General features: G+C 43.1%; 1 protein-coding gene across 4 annotated transcripts in view; it reads left to right on the plus strand.

The window, feature by feature from the left end:
- Positions 1 to 22,036, plus strand: part of csf1 (macrophage colony-stimulating factor precursor) — a 38,980-nt gene that overhangs the window by 12,492 nt on the left and 4,452 nt on the right. For all 4 annotated transcript variants that reach the window (XM_036947882.1, XM_036947884.1, XM_036947883.1 and 1 more), the window contains 4 exon segments: positions 16,042 to 16,212; positions 17,341 to 17,530; positions 17,986 to 18,891; positions 21,712 to 21,908. In XM_036947882.1, coding sequence (XP_036803777.1) covers positions 16,042 to 16,212; positions 17,341 to 17,530; positions 17,986 to 18,891; positions 21,712 to 21,908 — 1,464 coding nt within the window.

Consider the following 22,036-nt stretch of genomic DNA (forward strand, 5'->3'; position numbering starts at 1 on the left):
TATAAGTATTTGATACATCAGAAAAGCAGAACTTAATATTTGGTACAGAAACTTTTGTTTGCAATTACAGAGATCATACGTTTCCTGTAGTTCTTGACCAGGTTTGCACACACTGCAGCAGGCATTTTGGCACACACCTCCATACAGACCTTCTCCAGATCCTTCAGGTTTCGGGGCTGTCGCTGGGCAATACGGACTTTCAGCTCCCTCCAAAGATTTTCTATTGGGTTCAGGTCTGGAGACTGGCTAGGCCACTCCAGGACCTTGAGATGCTTCTTGCGGAGCCACTCCTTAGTTGCCCTGGCTGTGTGTTTCGGGTCATTGTCATGCTGGAAGACCCAACCACTACCCATCTTCAATGCTCTCACTGAGGGAAGGAGGTTGTTGGCCAAGATCTCGCGATACATGGCCCCATCCATCCACCCCTCAATACGGTGCAGTCGTCCTGTCCCCTTTGCAGAAAAGCATCCCCAAAGAATGATGTTTCCACCTCCATGCTTCACGGTTGGGATGGGGATCTTGGGGTTGTACTCATCATTCTTCTTCCTCCAAACACGGTGAGTGGAGTTTAGACCAAAAAGCTCTATTTTTGTCTCATCAGACCACATGACCTTCTCCCATTCCTCCTCTGGATCATCCAGATGGTCATTGGCAAATTTCAGACGGGCCTGGACATGCGCTGGCTTGAGCAGGGGGACCTTGCGTGTGCTGCAGGATTTTAATCCATGACGGCGTAGTGTGTTACTAATGGTTTTCTTTGAGACTCTGGTCCCAGCTCTCTTCAAGTCATTGACCGGGCCCTGCCGTGTAGTTCTGGGCTGATCCCTCACCCTCATGATCATTGTTGCCCCACGAGGTGAGATCTTGCATGGAGCCCCAGAACGAGGGTGATTGACTGTCATCTTGAACTTCTTCCATTTTCTAATAATTGCGCCAACAGTTGTTGCCTTCTCACCAAGCTGCTTGCCTATTGTCCTGTAGCCCATCCCAGCCTTGTGCAGGTCTACCATTTTATCCCTGATGTCCTTACACAGCTCTCTGGTCTTGGCCATTGTGGAGAGGTTGGAGTCTGTTTGATTGAGTGTGTGGACTGGTGTCTTTTATACAGGTAATGAGTTCAAACAGGTGCAGTTAATACAGGTAAGGAGTGGAGAACAGGAGGGCTTCTTAAAGAAAAACTAACAGGTTTGTGAGAGCCGGAATTCTTACTGGTTTGTAGTTGATCAAATACTTATGTCATGCAATAAAATGCAAATGAATTACTTAAAAATCATACAATGTGATTTTCTGGATGTAATTTTTTTTTTGATTCCATCTCTCACAGTTGAAGTGTGCCTATGATATAAATTACAGACCTCTACATGCTTTGTAAGTAGGAAATCCTGCAAAATCCGCAGTGTATCAAATACTTGTTCTCCCCACTGTATATACTACCATTCAAAAGTTTGGGGACACTGCTCAAAAAAATAGAGGGAACACTTAAACAACACAATGTAACTCCAAGTCAATCACACTTCTGTGAAATCAAACTGTCCACTTAGGAAGCAACATTGATTGACAATAAATTTCACAGGCTGTTGTGCAAATGGAATAGACAACAGGTGGAAATTATCGGCATTTAGCAAGACACCCCCAATAAAGGACTGGTTCTGCAGGTGGGGACCACAGACCACTTCTCAGTTCCTATGCTTCCTGGCTGATGTTTTGGTCACTTTTGAATGCTGGCGGTGCTTTCACTCTAGTGGTAGCATGAGACGGAGTCTACAACCCACACAAGTGGCTCAGGTAGTGCAGCTCATCCAGGCTGGCACATCAATGCGAGATGTGGCAAGAAGGTTTGCTGTGTCTGTCAGCGTAGTGTCCAGAGCATGGAGGCGCTACCAGGAGACAGGCCAGTACATCAGGAGACGTGGAGGAGGCCGTAGGAGGGCAACAACCCAGCAGCAGGACCGCTACCTTCGCCTTTGTGCAAGGAGGAGCACTGCCAGAGCCCTACAAAATGACCTCCAGCAGGACACAAATGTGCATATGTGTGCGCAAACGGTCAGAAACAGACTCCATGAGGGTGGTATGAGGGTCCGACGTCCACAGATGGGGGTTGTGCTTACAGCCCAACACCGTGCAGGACGTTTGTCATTTGCCAGAGAACACCAAGATTGGCAAATTCGCCACTGGCACCCTGTGCTCTTCACAGATGAAAGCAGGTTTACACTGAGCACATGTGACAGACGTGACAGTCTGGAGATGCCATTGAGAACGTTCTGCTGCCTGCAACATCTTCCAGCAGGACCAGTTTGGCGGTGGGTCAGTCATGGTGTGGGGTGGCATTTATTTGGGGGGCCGCACAGCCCTCCATGTGCTCGCCAGAGGTAGCCTGACTGCCATTAGGTACCGAGATGAGATCCTCAGACCCCTTGTGAGACCATATGCAGGTGTGGTTGGCCCTGGGTTCCTCCTACTGCAAGACAATGCTAGACCTCATGTGGCTGGAGTGTGTCAGCAGTTCCTGCAAGAGGAAGGCATTGATGCTATGGACTGGCCCGCCCGTTCCCCAGACCTGAATCCAATTGAGCACATCTGGGACATCATGTCTCGCTCCATCCACCAACCAGCCACGTTGCACCACAGACTGTCCAGGAGTTGGCGGATGCTTTAGTCCAGGTCTGGGAGGAGATACCTCAGGAGACCATCCGCCACCTCATCAGGAGCATGCCCAGGCATTGTAGGGAGGTCATACAGACATGTGGAGGCCACACACACTACTGAGCCTCATTTTGACTTGTTTTAAGGACATTACATCAAAGTTGGATCAGCCTGTAGTGTGGTTTTCCACTTTGATTTTGAGTGTGACTCCACTCAGATCTCCATGGGTTGATAAATTTGATTTCCATTGATAATTTTTGTGTGATTTTGTTGTCAGCACATTCAACTATGTAAAGAAAAAATGTATTTAATAAGAATATTTAATTCATTCAGATCTAGGATGTGTTATTTTAGTGTTCCCTTTATTTTTTGAGCAGTGTATATGCACATACATATTTACAAATATATACTTTATATACAGTGCCTTGCGAAAGTATTCGGCCCCCTTGAACTTTGCGACCTTTTGTCACATTTCAGGCTTCAAACATAAAGATATAAAACTGTATTTTTTTGTGAAGAATCAACAACAAGTGGGACACAATCATGAAGTGGAATGACATTTATTGGATATTTCAAACTTTTTTAACAAATCAAAAACTGAAAAATTGGGCGTGTTCAAATTATTTATTTGAAACTGAACACTAACTAGAAAATAACAAAAGGAATAACCGAAACAGTTCTGACAGGTGATACAAACACTAAACAGAAAACAACTACCCACAACCTAAGGTGGCAAAACAGGCTACCTAAGTATGATTCCCAGTCAGAGACAACAAAAGACAGCTGTCCCTGACTGCCGAAACATAGAAATACAAAAACCTAGACATACAAACATAGAATGCCCACCCAAATCACACCCTGACCAAACAAAAATAGAAACATACAAAGCAATCGACGGTCAGGGCGTGACAGCCATATATATTTCAACTGTGATGTGATGTTTCACAAAAGATCAGAAACTTTCTTTTCTCATTGTTCCCACAGATTTTTAATTGAAAATAAACATTTTTGCTAAAAGTATTATTATAGTGTTGATAAATTGACTATGACTTTTCAGATCACCAAGTAGTGCTATCTGCAGGGTTAGCTCCAGGTAAATATTGCAATTCTTCAGCCATTTCTGAAACTGTTACCAAAAACAAGCTACAAATGATTCTGTCTCTTCGCCGTAAAATCTGCAGAGCTGGGAAGGTTGTATCCCCCATATAAATAACATTCTATTGGTTGCAAGAATTTTGTATAATAATTTAAATTGTAAAAACTGAAGTTTGCGTATCAGTCCATAAACCATGTGCAATGGAATCGGTACGTCAAAAATCTCTTCCAAACTATTTTGAAATTTAGATCTGTCAATTCTTTGGTCCTTAAATGAAACTGGTATACTTTTTATTTATCACAATTTTCTTTAACCAATTATGGTCTTTAATGCAGGGCTGACAGGCAAGTTCCTTACTTTGCCCCTTTTCAACTTTCCTCTTCCATTTTTGCGGTAATGCTGCAATTAGTTGTTTGTCATAATTTCCATATATTTTTGTTAAATGCATGTGTGACATAATCCCACCAGGCATATTTATGATGTAATTTATGAAGATTATACTTTTTTTTTTTAATTATAATGTTTTTTTCTATCAATTACTTTATTTGATTTTAACCACAATATTTATTGTATTATTTGTTATGTCTTTTCTGGTGGATTAAAATTTGATTTGTTTGTTTTAAAATAGCGATATTTGGGAGATGGTTTCATTTTAAAATAACAAAGTGAGAGGTTGAAATCTTAAAAAAGGATAAAGAACATTCATGAACATAGGGTGAGACATTCTTACTCATTTCCTAGAGAACCAGTTTGGATTTAAGTATAACATTTGTATGACTGAAGCCTTTACTGAGAGTTCTAACTCTTTAATATTTAATCATTTCTGCCTTCTGAATACAAATTAATTATATAAATAGGCCCTTTTAATTTTGTCTCACTTGCCATTCCAAATAAAATGGAAAATATTTTTAACAAACAATTTAAAAAACTGTTTGCTAGGTATAGGCAAGACCATGAGCAAATAGGTAAAATGACTAAAAAGTTAGGCTGATTTTTCCACAAATAGACACCTTTCCATGTTAGCAATATCTTACCTATTTTTAACTTCCTATTAACATTTCCTGGAGTGAGATCGTTTATTTAGTTTGGGAAATGTATACTGAGTATATCCACATCACCATCAGACCATTTTATTTGCAAACTACATGGTACTGTAAAAGTCATACTTTTTTGTGATCAAATATGTAAATAGTACACTTATCATAATTTGGTTGTAATCCAATGATCCAGAGTTTGTGGAGGGATCCAAGTTGTGGATTTATAAGAAAACTTGAATCATCAGTGTACAATGACACCATTGCTTTTCAACCCTGGATTTCTAATCCCTTGATATTATTGTTGGATCTGATTTCAAATCAACATTTATTTGTCACCTGAGCCGAATGCAAATAGTCTGTGTAGCCATTTGAATAGCTGTTCAGGAGTCTTACGGCTTGGGGGTAGAAGCTATTTAGGAGCCTCTTGGACCTATACGTACCGCTTGCCATGCGGTAGCAAAGAGAACAGTCTATGACTAGGGTGGCTGGAGTCATTGGCAATTTTTAGGGCCTTCCTCTGACACCCCCTGGTATAGAGGGGGAATAGGCTTTGTTGTGCCTTCTACATGACTGTCTTGGTGTGCTTGGACCATGTTAGTTTGTTGGTGATGTGGATGCCAAGGAACTTGAAGCTCTCAACCTGCTCCACTACAGCCCAGTCGATGAGAATTGGGGCGTGCTCGGTCCTCCTTTTCCTGTAGTCCACAATCATCTCTTTTGTCTTGATCACGTTGAGGGAGAGGTTGTTGTCCTTGCACCACACGGTCAGGTCTCTGACCTCCTCCCTATAGGCTGTCTCATCGTTTTCAGTGATCAGGCCTACTGCTGTTCTGTCATCAGCAAACTTAATTATGGTGTTGGAATTGTGCCTGGACATGCAGTCATGAGTGAACAAGGGAGTACAGGACGGGGCTGAGCACGCACCCCTGAGAGGCCCCCGTGTTGAGGATCAGCGTTGCGGATGTGTTGTTACCTACCCTTACCACTTGGCGGCGGCCCGTCAGGAAGTCCAGGATCCAGGTGCAGAGGGAGGTGTTTAGTTCCAGGGTCCTTAGCTTAATGATGAGCATTGAAGGCACTATGGTGTTGAACGCTGAGCATTTTCACATAGGTGTTCCTTTTGTCCAGGTATGAAAGGGAGGTGTGGCGTGCAATAGAGACTGCATCATCTGTGGATCTGTTGGTGCAGTATACAAATTAGAGTGGGTCTAGGGTTTCTGGGATAATGGTGTTGATGTGAGCCCTGACCATCATTTCAAAGCATTTCATGGCTACATACGTGAGTGCTATGGGTCGGTAGTGATTTAGGCAGGTTACCTTAGTGTTCTTGTGCACAGGGACTATGGTGGTCTGCTTGAAACATGTTGATATTTCAGACTCAGACAGGGAGAGGTTGAAAATGTCAGTGAAGACACTTGCTAGTTGGTCAACGCATGCTCGTTGTACACGTCCTGGTAATCCTTCTGGCCCTGCGGCCTTGGGAAAGTTGACCTGTTTAAATGTCTACTCACATCGGCTGCGGAGAGCGTGATCACACAGTCATCTGGAACAGCTGCTGCTCTCATGCATTTTTCAGTGTTACTTGCCTCGAAGCGAGCATGCAACTTATTTAGCTCATCTGGTAGGCCCGTGTCACTGAGCAGCTCTCAGCTGTACGTACCTTTGTAGTCTGTAATACTTTGCAGGCCCTGTCACATCCACATAACAACACTGTCATCTCAGATTTTCAAAATATGCTTCTCAACCATAGGAAAACAATAATTTGTGTAACAGCAGCTAGCTAGCGTAGCATTTAGCGTTAGCATTAGCGTTAGCATTCAGCAGGCAACATTTTCACAAAAACCAGAAAAGCATTCAAATAAAATAATTTACCTTTGAAGAACTTCAGATGTTTTCAATGAGGAGACTCTGTTAGAGGGCAAATGTTCAGTTTTTCCTGAAAGATTATTTGTTTAGGAGAAATCGCTCGGTTTGGTGCGTCACGTTTGGCTACCAAAAAAAAATAAAAAATCCAGTCATCAAAACGCCAAACTTTTTTCCAAATTAACTCCATAATATCGACTGAAACATGGCAAACGTTGTTTAGAACAAATCCTCAAGGTGTTTTTCACATATCTCTTCGATGATATATCGTTCGTGGAAGTGTGCTTTCTGTCCTGAATCCCAGGAGAAAATGACCGCAACTGAAGATTACGCACCAATTTAGACAAAGGACACCGGGCGGATCCCTGGAAAATGTAGTCTCTTATGGCCAATCTTCCAATGATATGCCTACAAATACGTCACAATGCTGCAGACATCTTGAAGAAACGACAGAAAGCGCAGGCTCGTTCCTGGTGCATTCACAGCCATATAAGGAGACATTGGAAAAAAGAGCTTCAGAAATTCTGCTAATTTCCTGTTTAAAGTTTCATCGTGGTTTCGCCTGTAGCATGAGTTCTGTGGCACTCACAGATAATATCTTTGCAGTTTTGGAAACGTTAGACTGTTTTCTTTCCAAAGCTGTCAATTATATGCATAGTCGAGCATCTTTTCGTGACAAAATATTGCGCTTAAAACAGGCACGTTTTTTTATCCAATAATGAAATAGCGCCCCCATAGACTCAACTGGTTAACGAGCCTAATGCAATGGTAAATCTAAGCACAGGTGGTAGCGATATAGCTTCTGGGGTGTGTGAGAAATATTTAAGCTATTTTCACTATCTCAATTATCACAGCACTTGCTGGCGTTGCTGCGGAATGACTGGGTTTTGATGATGAAGTCGAGGAAGTGTCGAGGCTTGGCCAATCAGAATGTGATCCATGGCAAAATGTGTGGTTGATTCATGTTGTGTATTTCCGGACTTTTATGCATTGCCTTGGAATAAACTCCAATTTCAATGTTAGTCCATTATAGTTTGTTAAATGCCTTACAGAAGCAAAATAACAAAATGTAGATCTATCTCTGCTAAATACGTGAACTTGAACCCATTTTCAGACTACATTGTTCTAAGTAATAGGCCTAATGTATTGCATTATGGCTGAGCATGAACATGCCAAGCATTGTCAATAATCAAGATTAAATGCATTACTGATAAGCACTAAGAATGGGAATGAGAATAAATAATTCGAATAAATTCTAAACAAAACCAAACAATAACTTGTTTTAAATAGGCTACCTCACAATTAAAGGCCCCATAATTTCTCCCCGTGGGAATATAATATTTAAACAACCCAGACTATGGAGCGTTTTACGCACATCCATGCATTTAGACCTGCATGTCTAAAATAATGTGGGCCATACAATGCATAGATATAAAGGGAATATCAGCTCACTGTTTGACCACTCTCAAACTTGATATTTCAATAAAGCTTTGGTGATTAAGATTTATTTCCAAGCGGTTTCAGGAGTCAAAACCTTTATCGACAGTTTGGACTACTTCGGTATTGAACTGGAAAGGTTCAAAAAGGAGCCTTCATTGAGAGGAGGGGAGGCTATGCTTGATTTTTGAATCCCCCCAAAATGGGAAAAAAACAGTCATTTTTTTATGTTTCAAAAGCACATTACACTACTCTTGTTCCATGCGGATAACATGGCTGGATAGGCTGCGCTTCTGCTGTTAAAATCGATGCCATAGCCAACTGCGTTCCTGCTTTTGGTTGGTCTTAAACATCCCTATTTTCGCTGCCTAAAATTAGCACTTCGGGATTATGTTTTTTAGGACACACGTCAAATATTTCCAACCTGCCCATCGGAGCGCATACGAGCTGATATAAAACAGATAATTTACCGAAACTGGCGTTAAGACTGGAAATGCCAGTGCGCCCGTTTTACATGAAGAAATTGCTAACTTTTCCGTTTGACACTATCGCCACCTCAAAGCCAGCCGAAGATTGAGCCCTTAATCGGACATGGTAGAAGTATAATCTTTTATTAAACCCATAACCATGTGTATGAGGTGCATACTTTTGTTTCAAATTAGATTTGTTTAAGACTACCAAGAAACACTGTGTGAGCCAGATTTAGCCCACTGCAGTAAAATACTAAAGTTGTTCTTGAAAACGCTCATTATTTACCAACTGCCTCAGACCACTTGAAGAACAGTTGTGTATACAGATCTCTGCAAAACCTTGAATCAAGATCTTTATCTGTCTCTCTGTAACCTCCAAATACTTCAAAACAAAGTTGACTACAATTACAAAGTTGCCAATGTCTTTGCAAATGTTGCAAAAAAATACACTGCTCAAAAACATAAAGGGAACACTAAAATAACACATCCTAGATTTGAATGAATGAAATATTCTTATTAAATACATTTTTCTTTACATAGTTGAATGTGCTGACAACAAAATCACACAAAAATTATCAATGGAAATTGATAAAAAAAGTCTGGATTTGGAGTCACACTCAAAATTAAAATGGAAAACCACACTACAGACTGATCCAACTTTGATGTAATGTCCTTAAAACAAGTCAAAATGAGGCTCAGTAGTGTGTGTGGCCTCCACGTGCCTGTATGACCTCCCTACAATGCCTGGGCATGCTCCTGATGAGGTGGCGGATGGTCTCCTGAGGGATCTCCTGCCAGACCTGGACTAAAGCATCCGCCAACTCCTGGACAGTCTGTGGTGCAACGTGGCGTTGGTGGATGGAGCGAGAGATGATGTCCCAGATGTGCTCAATTGGATTCAGGTCTGGGGAAGGGGCGGGCCAGTCCATAGCATCAATGCCTTCCTCTTGCAGGAACTGCTGACATACTCCAGCCACATGAGGTCTAGCATTGTCTTGCATTAGGAGGAACCCAGGGCCAACCGCACCAGCATATGGTCTCACTAGGGGTCTGAGGATCTCATCTCGGTACCTAATGGCAGTCAGGCTACCTCTGGCGAGCACATGGAGGGCTGTGCGGCCTCCCAAAGAAATGCCACCCCACACCATGACTGACCCACTGCCAAACCGGTCATGCTGGAGGATGTTGCAGGCAGCAGAACGTTCTCCACGGCGTCTCCAGACTCTATCACGTTTGTCACGTGCTCAGTGTGAACCTGCTTTCATCTGTGAAGATGACAGGGCACCAATGGCGAATTTGCCAATCTTGGTGTTCTCTGGCAAATACCAAACGTCCTGCACGGTGTTGGGCTGTAAGCACAACCCCCACCTGTGGACGTTGGGCCCTCATACCACCCTCATGGAGTCTGTTTCTGACCGTTTGAGCAGACACATGCACATTTGTGGCCTGCTGGAGGTCATTTTGCAGGGCTCTGGCAGTGCTCCTCCTGCTCCTCCTTGCACAAAGGCGGAGGTAGCGGTCCTTCTGCTGGGTTGTTGCCCTCCTAAAGCCTCCTCCACATCTCCTGATGTACTAGCCTGTCTCCTGGTAGCGTTTCCATGCTCTGGACACTATGCTGACAGATACAGCAAACCTTCTTGCCACATCTCGCATTGATGTGCCATCCTGGATGAGCTGCACTACCTGAGCCACTAGAGTGAAAGCCCCGCCAGCATTCAAAAGTGACCAAAACATCAGCCAGGAAGCATAGGAACTGAGAAGTGGTATTTGGTCACCACCTGCAGAACCACTCCTTTATTCGGGGTGTCTTGCTAATTGCCTATAATTTCTACCTGTTGTCTATTCCATTTGCACAACAGCATGTGAAATGTATTGTCAATCAGTGTTGCTTCCTAAGTGGACAGTTTGATTTCACAGAAGTATGATTGACTTGGAGTTACATTGTGTTGTTTAAGTGTTCCCTTTATTTTTTTGAGCAGTGTATATACAGTATCAGTCAAATTTAGACACACCTACTAATTCAAGAGTTTTTGTTATTTTTACTATTTCTACATTGCAGAATAATTGTGAAGACATCAAAACTCAACTATGAAATAACACATATGGAATCATGTAGTAATCAAAAAAGTGTTAAACAAATCAATGTAGCCACCCCTTGCTTTGACAGCTTTGCACACTTTTGGCATTCTCTCAACCGGAGGAATGCTTTTCCAACAGTCTTGAAGGAGTTCCCACATATGCTGAGCACTTGTTGACTGCTTTTCCTTCACTCTGCGGTTCAACTCATCCCAAACCTTAAAAATCGTGGAGGTTTTGGGTCATTGTCCTGTGAGAGTCCCACTAAGCGTCTTCACTGTATTTCTGATGAATTTGATGTTGTTTTAATGGACAAAAAATGTGCTTTTCTTTAAAAAATAAGGACATTTCTAAGTGGCCCCAAATTTTTCAACGCTAATTTTAGATTAAGGTTGTAACGTAACAATATGTGGAAAAGGGAAAGGGGTCTGAATACTTTCTGAATGCACTGTATGTGGTTCGGTGACCCTCATGAACCGGCACAAATGTGAAACTTTTTGTTTTTGTTGTATTGTTGGGGGGCATCTAAGAGGCAGTATATGTGAAGATCAGTTGTCTCTGAAGTTATTGGGAAAGATTGACTGTCAGAAGGACAACGTCTCGCGATGAGATGATCGACCACTGAGAGGGATGGGGGCAAACTGAGAGTAAATATATTATATATTCTGGTGTGAATATATATATTCACACCAGAATATATATATATTTAAACATTGGAATATGCTCAACTCTTGCCTCTTTTTCAGTTATCAAAAAGGCCTTGCAGTGCAAAACCCTAACACCAATTGAGTGAGGTGGCAAGCCTTTTCAAAGGGAGGAATTTCCCACTTTTTTTTCAGATACTTGTCTACAGGGATGAAACAATATGTTGAAACCAGGGGTTTGAGCCTTTTTCAGCCCTTTTTGGAAGACTTCAAAATTCTATCTAAGTATATACGCTAATGCATCAATTAAAAGTTAATGGTGCATTTTAAGAAACTTCAAAGTTATGGTAGCCACAGTCCTTAATCCATTTCAGGGCTAAACTATCTCTAGAATAGTCGTCGCTAGATCTTCCTTGTTGGTCCTGTTAAACAGGTGAATTGCCTCTGGCACAAATGAGGCCATATGCCTATTGGTGGAGCACTTCAGACAGTGCAGGTGGCGTCCAAGGGGGAGCAGTTGGATCTGCGGGTTGAGGACATGGGTGCTGTCCCCCAGCATGTCATACATCTTCCTCCTGGTCTGCTGCTCAAAGAAGGAGGCACCACAGTGATCTTAGACCAGGTATTCACTATGGCTTAGAGGCGGTCCTTCTCTTGACGGAGAGGGATGTGAACCAGCATTTTAAAGAGAAACACAGAACACGCTCTTAATGAAAGAACTGTAAAAGGTTTACAATATAGATTTGTGGACACTGAATCAGTTCAGTTTCTGATGAAGTATTGCTCTGATGGGCGTTTTTGATGATGGCGTCTGTGTTTTGTTCAAACTTCAGGTTATTATCAAAGATATCTATACTGGTGCACAATGTCCACCTGCTCACCATGGATGATCACCATCCAGGGGGGCGTCCTTTCCTGAAGTCAACAACCATTTCCTTCGTCTTGGACACATTCAACTCCAACAGCGCGCTGTCACACAATAATGATGTCCTGAAGGGCTGGGCTGTGGTCCTGCTCAGACCCTGAGAGGAGTTAGAGAAGGAATGTGTCATCTGACAGTCATTGGTGTAGAAAATGTAAAAAAGGGGTGACAATACACACCATTGTGGTGAACCTGTGCAATTGAGTAGGGTGTCTGACATTAACATACACTCTCCGTGGCCAGTCAGTTAAAAAATCCATAATCCATTAGAAAAGGCAATGGTCAAGATTGAACTGTGAGTCAAGTTTTCTGGCTAGGACGGAAGGCTGCATGGTGTAAAATGCAGATGAAAAGTCCAGAAACAAAGTCCCTCCTGCTCTCCAGATGTCTGTCGATGGTATCCATTAAAAACAGCTTGATGTCGTCCACACTTCTCTTTGTGCGATACACGAACTGCAGGGGATCCAGAAGAGCAGGAAGTGCATTCATTTGGTATTATAGGGGCTTTTTGAAAGGGTTAAAAAGGTCTAATCTTTCCAAAATTTCATATGTATGGTTTGGCGACCCTCATTAATGTCACATATGTCAAAAGCCGGTGTTTCTGAGGTGTTCTTTTCCACTTGTTGGAAGACTTCCAAATTCAATCTAGATAATGGTATTTACCCTTATGTAGTCTATGAAACTCTTCAAGCTTTTAGGGTTGTATGAATTGAACTTCTCCCAAAAGTATTGTTGGGTGGCATCTATGGGGCAATATACAGTACCAGTCAAAGGTTTGGACACACCTACTCATTCATGGGTTTTTCTTTATTTTTACTATTTTCAAAATTGTAGAATAATAGTGAAGACATCACAACTATGAAAAAACACATATGGAATCATGTAGTTACCAAAAAAGTGAGATTCTTCATAGTGGCCACCCTTTGCCTTGATGACAACTTTGCCCACTCTTGGCATTCTCTCAACCAGCTTCATGAGGTAGTCAAGCATTTCAATTAATAGGTGTGCCTTGTTAAAAAATAATTTGTTGAATTTCTTTCCTTTTTAATGTGTTTTAGCCAATCAGTTGTGTTGTGACAAGAAAGGGCTATCTTCTGTATGCCACCACTATTTGGTAAAAGAACAGTTCAAATAAGCAAAGAGAATTGACAGTCCATCATTACGTTAAGACATGAAGGTCAGTCAATCTGGAACATTTCAAGAACTTTGAAAACTCCTTCAAGTGCAGTCGCAAAACCATCAAGCGCTATGACGGAACTGGCTCTCATGAGGACCGCCACAGGAAAAGAAGACCCAGAGTTACCTCTGCTTCAGAGGATAAGTTCATTAGAGTTACCAGCCTCAGACATTTGATCCCAAATAAATGCATCACAGAGTTCAAGTAACAGACACATCTCAACATCAACTGTTCAGAGAAGACTGCGTGAACCAGGCCTTCATGGTCAAATTGAGGCAAAGAAACCACTACTAAAGGACACCAATAATAAAAAGAGACTTGCACGGGCCAAGAAACACAAGCAATGGACATTAGATCGGTAGAAATTGTCCTTTGGTCTGATGAGTCCAAATTTGAGATATTTGAGTGAAGGAAAAGCAGCCAACAAGTGCTCAGCGTAAGTGGGAACTCCTTCAAGACTGTTGGAAAAGCTGTCATCAAGGAAAAGGGTGGCTACTTTGAAGAATCTCAAATATAAAATATATTTTGATTTGTTTAACACTTTTTTGCTTATTACATGATTCCATGTGTTATTTCATAGTTTTGATGTCTTCACTATTATTTTACAATGTAGAAATAAAGAAAAACTCCTGAATGAGAAGGTGTCTCCAAACACTGGTACTGTATGTGAAGATCAGCTGTCTCTGAAGTTCTCGAGTCAAGATGATTTTGACTGTCAGTAGGATTGCATCTCGCAATGGGTTAATTGACTACTGAGAGGGATGGGGGGCAAACAGAGTTGATTTTATACCAGCGGGGCCAACAGGGACTTGTCTTTCACACTAGAATATATTTTTTTAAGCATTGCAATATCCTCATCTCTTGCCTGTTTTTCAGTTGTGACTAAGGTCTTGCAGTGTATACACTTAGCACCCATTGAGTAGGGTGGCAAGACATTTCAACGGGGGAACTTCACACTTTTCTTCAGATTCTTGTCTGCAGGGATGAAAAGAGGCACATACAGTATGTTGAAACCAGGTGTTTCTGAGCCTTTTGTTTAGCCCTTTTTGGGAAGACTTCCAAACTCAATCTAGGTAAGGGTATGTATCCATGTGTAGTCGATAAACCCTTCGATAATCCCTGGGGGATTTTTACTCAAACGTGTCTGTGGAGATGCATATGTGAGTCTCACGCCAATCAGACCATGGATATAAGAAGGCTTGCCCCTGGACACTTGTAACTTCAGTGGGTGGCTGGGCGTGGCACTGCCAACATCAAACTTGATGTTGGGCCAATCGCAGCATCAATATATTACAAATGGCCTTAGGACCTTATCAAGTATATTAACAAGTTAGGCGTGGCCACCCCATCATCATACTTAAGGTAAAAACAGGATATCCAATTTGAAAATGGACAACTGCAGTGCATTCGGAAAGTATTCAGACACCTTGACTTTTTCCACATTTTGTTACATTACTGCCTCATTCTAAAATGGATTAAATACATTGTTTGGCCACCCACCCAAACTGAGCAATCGGAGGAGAAGGGCATTGGTTAGGGATGTGACCAAGAACCCGATGGTCACTCTGTCAGAGATCCAGAGTTCCTCTGTGGAGATTGGAGAACCTTCCAGAAGGACAACCATATCTGAAGCACTCCACTAAATCAGGCCTTTATGGTAGAATGGTAGAGTGGCCAGACGGAAGCCACTCCTTAGTAAAAGGCACATGACTGCTCGCTTAGAGTTTGCCAAAATGCACCGAAAGGACTCTGACCATGAGAAACAAGATTATCCGGACTGATAAAACCAAGATTGAACTATTTGGCTTGATTGCCAAGTGCCATCCCTACGGTGAAGCATGGTGGTGGTGATTTTTTTTTTCAGTGGCAGGGACTGGGAGACTAATCAGGATCAAGGGAAAGATGAATGAAGCAAAGTACATAGAGATCCTTAATGAAAACCTGCTCTAGAGCGCTCAGGACCTCAGACTGTGGGTGAAGGTTCACTTTCCAACAGGACATCGACCCTAACTACACAACCAAGACAACGCAGGCGTGGCTTTGGGACAAGTCTCTGAATGTCCTTGAGTAGCCCAGCCAGAGCCCGAACTTGAACCCAATCTAACATCTCTGGAGAGACCTGAAAAAAGCTGTGCAGCGACGCTTCCCATCCAACCTGACAGAGCTTGAAAGGATCTGCAGAGAAGAATGGGAGAAACTCCCCAAATACAGGTGTACCAATCTTATAGTGTCATGCCCAAGAAGACTCAAGGCTGTAATCGCTGCCAAAGATGCTTCAACAAAGTGCAGAGTAAAGGGTCTGAACACTTTAAAAAATGTAATACATTTACAAAAATGTCTAAAAATCTTGAGATTGATGAGGGAAAATAAAGATTTAATCAGTTTTAGAATAAGGCTTTAACATAACAAAATGTGTATAAAGTCAAGGGGTCTGAATATTTTCCAAATACACTGCATATTCTCGGTCCAAGACTACAAGTACAGGCCTGGATGTGACATCCAAAAGCCCATTTTGTCACCTATTTCCACATCTATATAATGTAAAAACAAATATATATATATATATATTTAAAAGCCCTAACCCTGGTCTGCTTTTGGAAAGGAGATTCAAGTCTCAATACAAACCAGTGTTAAAAAATGCAGTGACGATAGGTTTCTTTTTCCTTTGAAACACAGAGTGACGTCTGTTACATCAAAGCAGCATTTCCACAAATCCTGGAGCTTCTGAACACACACTTCAAGTATGTCAGGAAATCGGACAACGGGCGCTATGTCAAACTCCTGAAAAAGGTCATATATGACCTCTACTCCCAAAACTGCATACCTGAAATTAATGAGGAGATTGAGGTGAGTGCTACTTACTTATGAGCTTTCCTACTCTAGTCCAGGAACAGTCTCTTCCAAAGGTGTTTTGGATTGTGCCAAGGTGCATCATGCAAAATGCATCATCATTATGAGGTGGCAAGTGACACTTTGCAACTTGACAATCCTATGTCTTGAAAATGTGTCTGCTGACAGGCGAAGTGAGAGGGTTTACTCCACCTAAAATCTGTCCAAGAAAATAAACCACGAATTGAGGCATTTTTGTATGGAGGTCAATGAGTTTTGAATTTGGTTAACAACAAAATGTAATGGTTAGGTTGCAATGAATGCACTGATATAAGTGGACGTAAGTGTCATTTCGGCAACTTAAAAAAATGCCACTTTATATAGGAGTTGGGCCTGTTTTTTTACACGCTTATCTGCCCTCTCATTGGTTAGAATGGTCCCACCTAATCTCGCCTCCCCCCGCTTGCCGTCAATGTATTTCCATTAGAGTGGTCACCCGACTATCTTGTCAATATAATGGATAATCTTTGCTGCTCACATGCAAAACATTTGGTACTGTATCAACAGTACACCAAAGGAAAAACTACCAAAATATATTTTTGGGGTTGATTTTTCCTTTATTTTATGAGAACCCCTTGTCCAACATCCTCACTGTGAAGTTTGGGCTAGCTAAATGGCTAGTCGTATCCATGATCAAATATTAAATTAACCCCAATACAAAACAAATGACTTGATCCAATCAGTGATTGATTGAAAAAAATCTTAGTTGATTTCCTGCAATCAAACTAAATATTTTGAAATAGTTGAAATAGTAATTTGTTTTAGAGATCTTTACAAAACCCTTTCAAACTTTTAAATACTCTAAGACTTAAGCCAAGATTGCCAATAGCCAATGCAGTGGCTTTGAAAACAGACACTTTCATTTTGTGAGAAAACTGTATATAATGATCTACAATAGCCTGATCCTCTGGCAACTCCCTTCACTGAGATCTGAGTTTTCATCATTAGAAACATTCATTAAGCATGATGTATTATTCAATGAGTGCCATTAAAAACCCCTTGAAAGTGTTTCAGGAGGTTTTGAATTGTTAGTAGGGAATGAATGTGACCCGTTCCATCTCCTCTCTCCTGCCGTCCATGTCACAGGACACCCCATTGAAGTTTGTCAGAATGCACAGCACCTCACCCAGAGAGGCTCTGACGAAAGCCCGGGGGGTCATTGAGATGTACATGACCCTGATGACCAAGAGCAACGGGCCCGTCGACTGGAACTGTGAGGAAGAGTATGCAGAGGATTACCAAGAATCCACCACTGCCCTCCCCACCCCCACCGCAGGTAGCCGGAGATGAAAACTAATAATTATGATAATATCTATTAATAACCATATTCTAAGAGATAGGTAGTCGTTTTGTATAGTTTTACTGGTGGTTTCAGTCTCCCATAACTACCACATACTTTATTGATTGTTATTGCCATTTGTCCCCCGTAGTGGTATATTTTATGAGCATAGGCTGGAAAGATCATCTTTCATTTGGATCTGTCAACTTGCATGTTATGAGGAAAATACCTAAATTAACACCAGAAAATCTCGAAAACACACACCTCAACAATGCCTCATGTTAAAAAGCCAGCAATGCTCCCAGAAATTATTAAGAGATTCTGTGTATATGTTTACTTTGCTGTTTCAGAAGAAAACATTTTGCCACCCATGATTACTCAAAGCTGTTTTCAAACTGTTCTCTTAGAGCTATTTACTCTAACCATTCCCATGTCCCTGTCCTCTGCCCTAGCTGAACCTGAACGCCAGTGTACGTGTCCGACAGTGGGTCCGGTAACCCCTGATGTCTCCCTGGTGTCCCACAGCGTATGGAGCAGTCCCCCACAGCCCACCCTCTCCCAACTCACCTCGATTGTGCCTCCCAGGCTGACTCATCCATCCCTGGGTACCAAGGGCGCTGAGCCCCGGGTGTTCCTGGTGAGTTCTGGTACCGTAAGACCCCCCTTCCCCAGGGAGCTGCAGCGGACTGTCCCCGATGGACGTTCACTTGGAGGGGGCAGAGAGGGGGATATACACTGGGACTTTCGTCCACCTTCACCCAATGGAACTGAGTCAGATTCGGGACTCTACCAGGCAGTTGCTGACACCCCGTCTGCCACGAATGAACCTTCCCCGTCTTCCCCTCCTAGTCTGGTTCTTCTGGGGACCGTTGGCTCCCATGACGAGACATTTTACTACCCCCAGACTGAGAGGATAAGGGAGACTTCCACAGCCCGACCAGCAGGGAGAGGAGCAGCAGGCTCACCCCACAGTCACTTCGCTGTTGCTGGGGCCAAGCTGGTCACACCAGTCCCTTTCCTTTACAAGTTGATTGGCATCACCCCCAGTAGTGATGAGAGCACTGCCTATGTGTTGGCCAAGAGGTCGCTGGATGCCAGGAATTATGGAATACTTCAGGATTGGGTTTCAACAGAGACCCCTCATCTAGACGACACTAGAGAAAAATACCCAGGCACAGAGAGATATTTACATGACTGGAACCCTCCGATTGAAAGCACTACGACCGAAGCATCTCTACGTTTGAAGATGACAGTGGAGGAGCCAGACAAACTACACACCACTACAGAGGCACACGACCAAGTCACGAAGACTGAGCCAAACCATCCTAGGACATCCAATAAGGAAGTATTCAGCACAGGTAAAGCAAAGCACCCTGTTTAAACTACTTTGTGAATCCAACGGATTCAAACTACACACAATCAATTTCATAGAGATTAGCAATTTATTTGACTGCACTGGTATTAACCCTCTAGAGTCTAAGCCCTGTCTAAGCATGGTGGGTCTGTCCTAAATCTGAGAGATATAAAAAGAGCAGGAAACTATATATATATATATATATATATATATATATATATATATATATATATATATATATATATATATAATGGTGGTAAACCAGGGGGTTTCGTCAAGACGTTTACACAGATCAGACACGGACAGAGTAGGATTAGCTCGGTTTCAAGGGTGTGTATTTAAACAATAAATTAAAAGAAAAGGTTAGGTCTCCCCCATGAGACCTTCTCTGGGATACTGTCTTCGGGCTCCGGGTCTTGCTCAGTACCTTGGTCTCTCAGAATCTCGTTCGGGATGCCCACCTGGCTAAAGAGGTGGAACAGCTCCCGGGTGATTCCCTTGGATACCACCGGCCGTAGGGGAATGGCCTCGGGATACCGGGTGGCATAATCTACCACCACCAGGATGTACCGCTGTCCTCGTGCTGTTTTTACCAGAGGTCCCACTATGTCCATGCGTTCAAAGGGTACCCCGATGATCGGTAGGGGGACCAGTGGGTTTCGGAAGTGTGCTTTTGGGGCAGTGAGTTGACATACATGGCAGCTGCGACAGTAGTCTTCCACGACCCTCCTCATCCTGGGCCAGTGAAACTGGGAGGCGATCCGTTCCCGGGTCTTCTCCATTCCCAGGTGCACCCCCAACAGGTGGGTGTGGGCCAGCTGAAGAACGGTTCCCACGTACCGTTGGGGCAGCAACAATGTAGCTGTCCATCCAACGCTATCACTTGGGCTGCGGCAGCTTTCAAGTTCGGATCCTCCCACTGGGCCATCCCGAATTGTCCCATCAGTTGGCCCCCAGCGCGTGTCTTGACTGGCCCCTCGAAATCGAGGAGGGGAGGCAGGGCTCCTCCTCCCGTGGTTCCCCGGTGAGGGGGGCGGGTTCTGGCGCCCCCTCCGACTCCGGACCCGTAGATACAGGTTGGTCAACTCCGGGCCACACAGGCGATGGGTCGTCCCTCTCCTCTTCGGCCGGCTCGTATCTTTTTCTTCAGTTTGTGCCCCATAGGGCCGCGAACAGCGGACAATCCCGTCCCACTAGGACAGGTACCGGATACTCTGGTACTGCACCCACCATCATCTAGCAGCTCCCTTGTGGCGTCATGATGTTGGTCCATACGGTTGGATACCACTTTGTGTCTCCCTACCACATTTGGTCTCAAGGTTCAGCAGGCTCGTGGTTACGAGCGTAACCATACATAACCATAGAGCTTCCGTGTCGTGTCCGTCAACCATGAATCACCGGGACCATGGGTGCAGTTGATTCATGGTGCACCCAACAGGAGGTGACATAGTTCACTGCGTGACCCACCTCACCTCGGGGACTAGATAACTAATAACAAGTGAGTTGCAAAAAAACAACAACTGTGCCACTCACTAGATGAAGATCATTTGCAAATTAAGTTTGAAAGAGTGCGAAAGTCAATATTGAAAAGGGTGTTGCTAGCAAATGAGTAACATCCACCTTGAAGTTGATAACAGCTGCTGCAGCTGCTGTCGCCGTTGTCACTCTACTACAACACAAGCTGACTAACGTTACTAGTATTAGCATGAGAAAACTACTGCTTGCGCCACTGATTGTTTTTTCTTGCGCTCTCAGTAGTGACCTGTCTAAGCCTTTAAGAAGGCCTAGATGTAACAGTATAATTTTAGACCGTCCCCTCGCCCATACCCGGGCGCGAACTAGGGACCTTCTGCACACATCAACAGTCACCCTCGAAGCATCGTTACCCATCGCTCCACAAAAGCCGCGGCCCTTGCAGAGCAAGGGGAACTACTACTTCAAGGTCTCAGAGCAAGTGACGTCACTGATTGAAACGCTATTTAGCGCCCACGCTAACTAAGCTAGCCGTTTCACATCCGTTACATAGACACGTCTCTTTTTTAAACTGTCCCACCCATTGCAAGTCAAAATGTGATTGGTTCACTCCACTGTCACTCCAAGATTCACCTCTAATACAGTTGAATCAAAGACAGTACAGTATGAAGCTAAAACTGCTTCTACAATAGAATCTCCGATCACACTTGTAGACAATGTTATGGCGATGTTGGCTAGCAAAGCTCATGCGTACTAGAAACACTTCTACTAAGGTTGTCTCTCGCCAAACTGCCATGTGCAAAGGCACTCCTTCGATATGAAGTTGTTTTGCATGAAAATTAAAACGTGTCAGTTTGTTGCTTTCATGAGGTTGGAGTAACTTAAGACATTGGCTCGAATCTAGGTTGTGCCTTTAGATTGATAAAATGTAAAGCTAAGGAGTCATTTTTCACATCCATCATTGACTTCTCAAAGCCCAAACCCCGCCCTTTGGTTGGTTTCGCTCGCAAAGGCCTTCTGTCCAGCTTCTGAAGGCCTAGCCAATGGCTAGCTGAGCTAGCTATATATTTCTACGCAGAGACCACCAAAGAAAATCGCGATTGGATATTTTTTCTCTTCAGTATTAACCCTTCTCTTTCCAAGACAAACTGAAGAGATGAAATCAGAAGATCATTAAAAGCATTGTAAAGATGGTATATAAATGACAACATTTTAGTTTGAATTGAATAAATGCCTAGATGGCACTCATGGTTCCCCACTGCACTTTGTACCATCAAATAAATGCCCTTGAGCTTTGAATAAAGATTCAGTCTACAAACAATGGCTCATGTTCTTCCTCATTCTCCCTCAGATATCCTGTCAGAGAGGACAGCTGCAGACGATGCTCCTATTTCAGAAAGGTCCAGTGAAGGCTCAGTGAAGGAATTCCGACACGGGAAAACTGGTCATTCCGATTTAAGCATCTCCTACCAGACAGCCTTTATCATTGCAGCAGTGTGCAGCGGACCAATCCTGATCATTACCCTATTCTGTCTCAGTGAGAAGAAGGTAAGATGGATCACACACTGAACAAGATATGCATTTTTTGGTCACAGATACTTTTTAAAAAGTCAGTCAGTATCTGGTGTGACCACCATTGGCATCATGCAACGCGACACATATCCTTTGCATGAAGT

The sequence above is a fragment of the Oncorhynchus mykiss genome, chromosome 17 (genome assembly GCF_013265735.2).
Source record: "Oncorhynchus mykiss isolate Arlee chromosome 17, USDA_OmykA_1.1, whole genome shotgun sequence".
Lineage (NCBI taxonomy): Eukaryota > Metazoa > Chordata > Actinopteri > Salmoniformes > Salmonidae > Oncorhynchus > Oncorhynchus mykiss.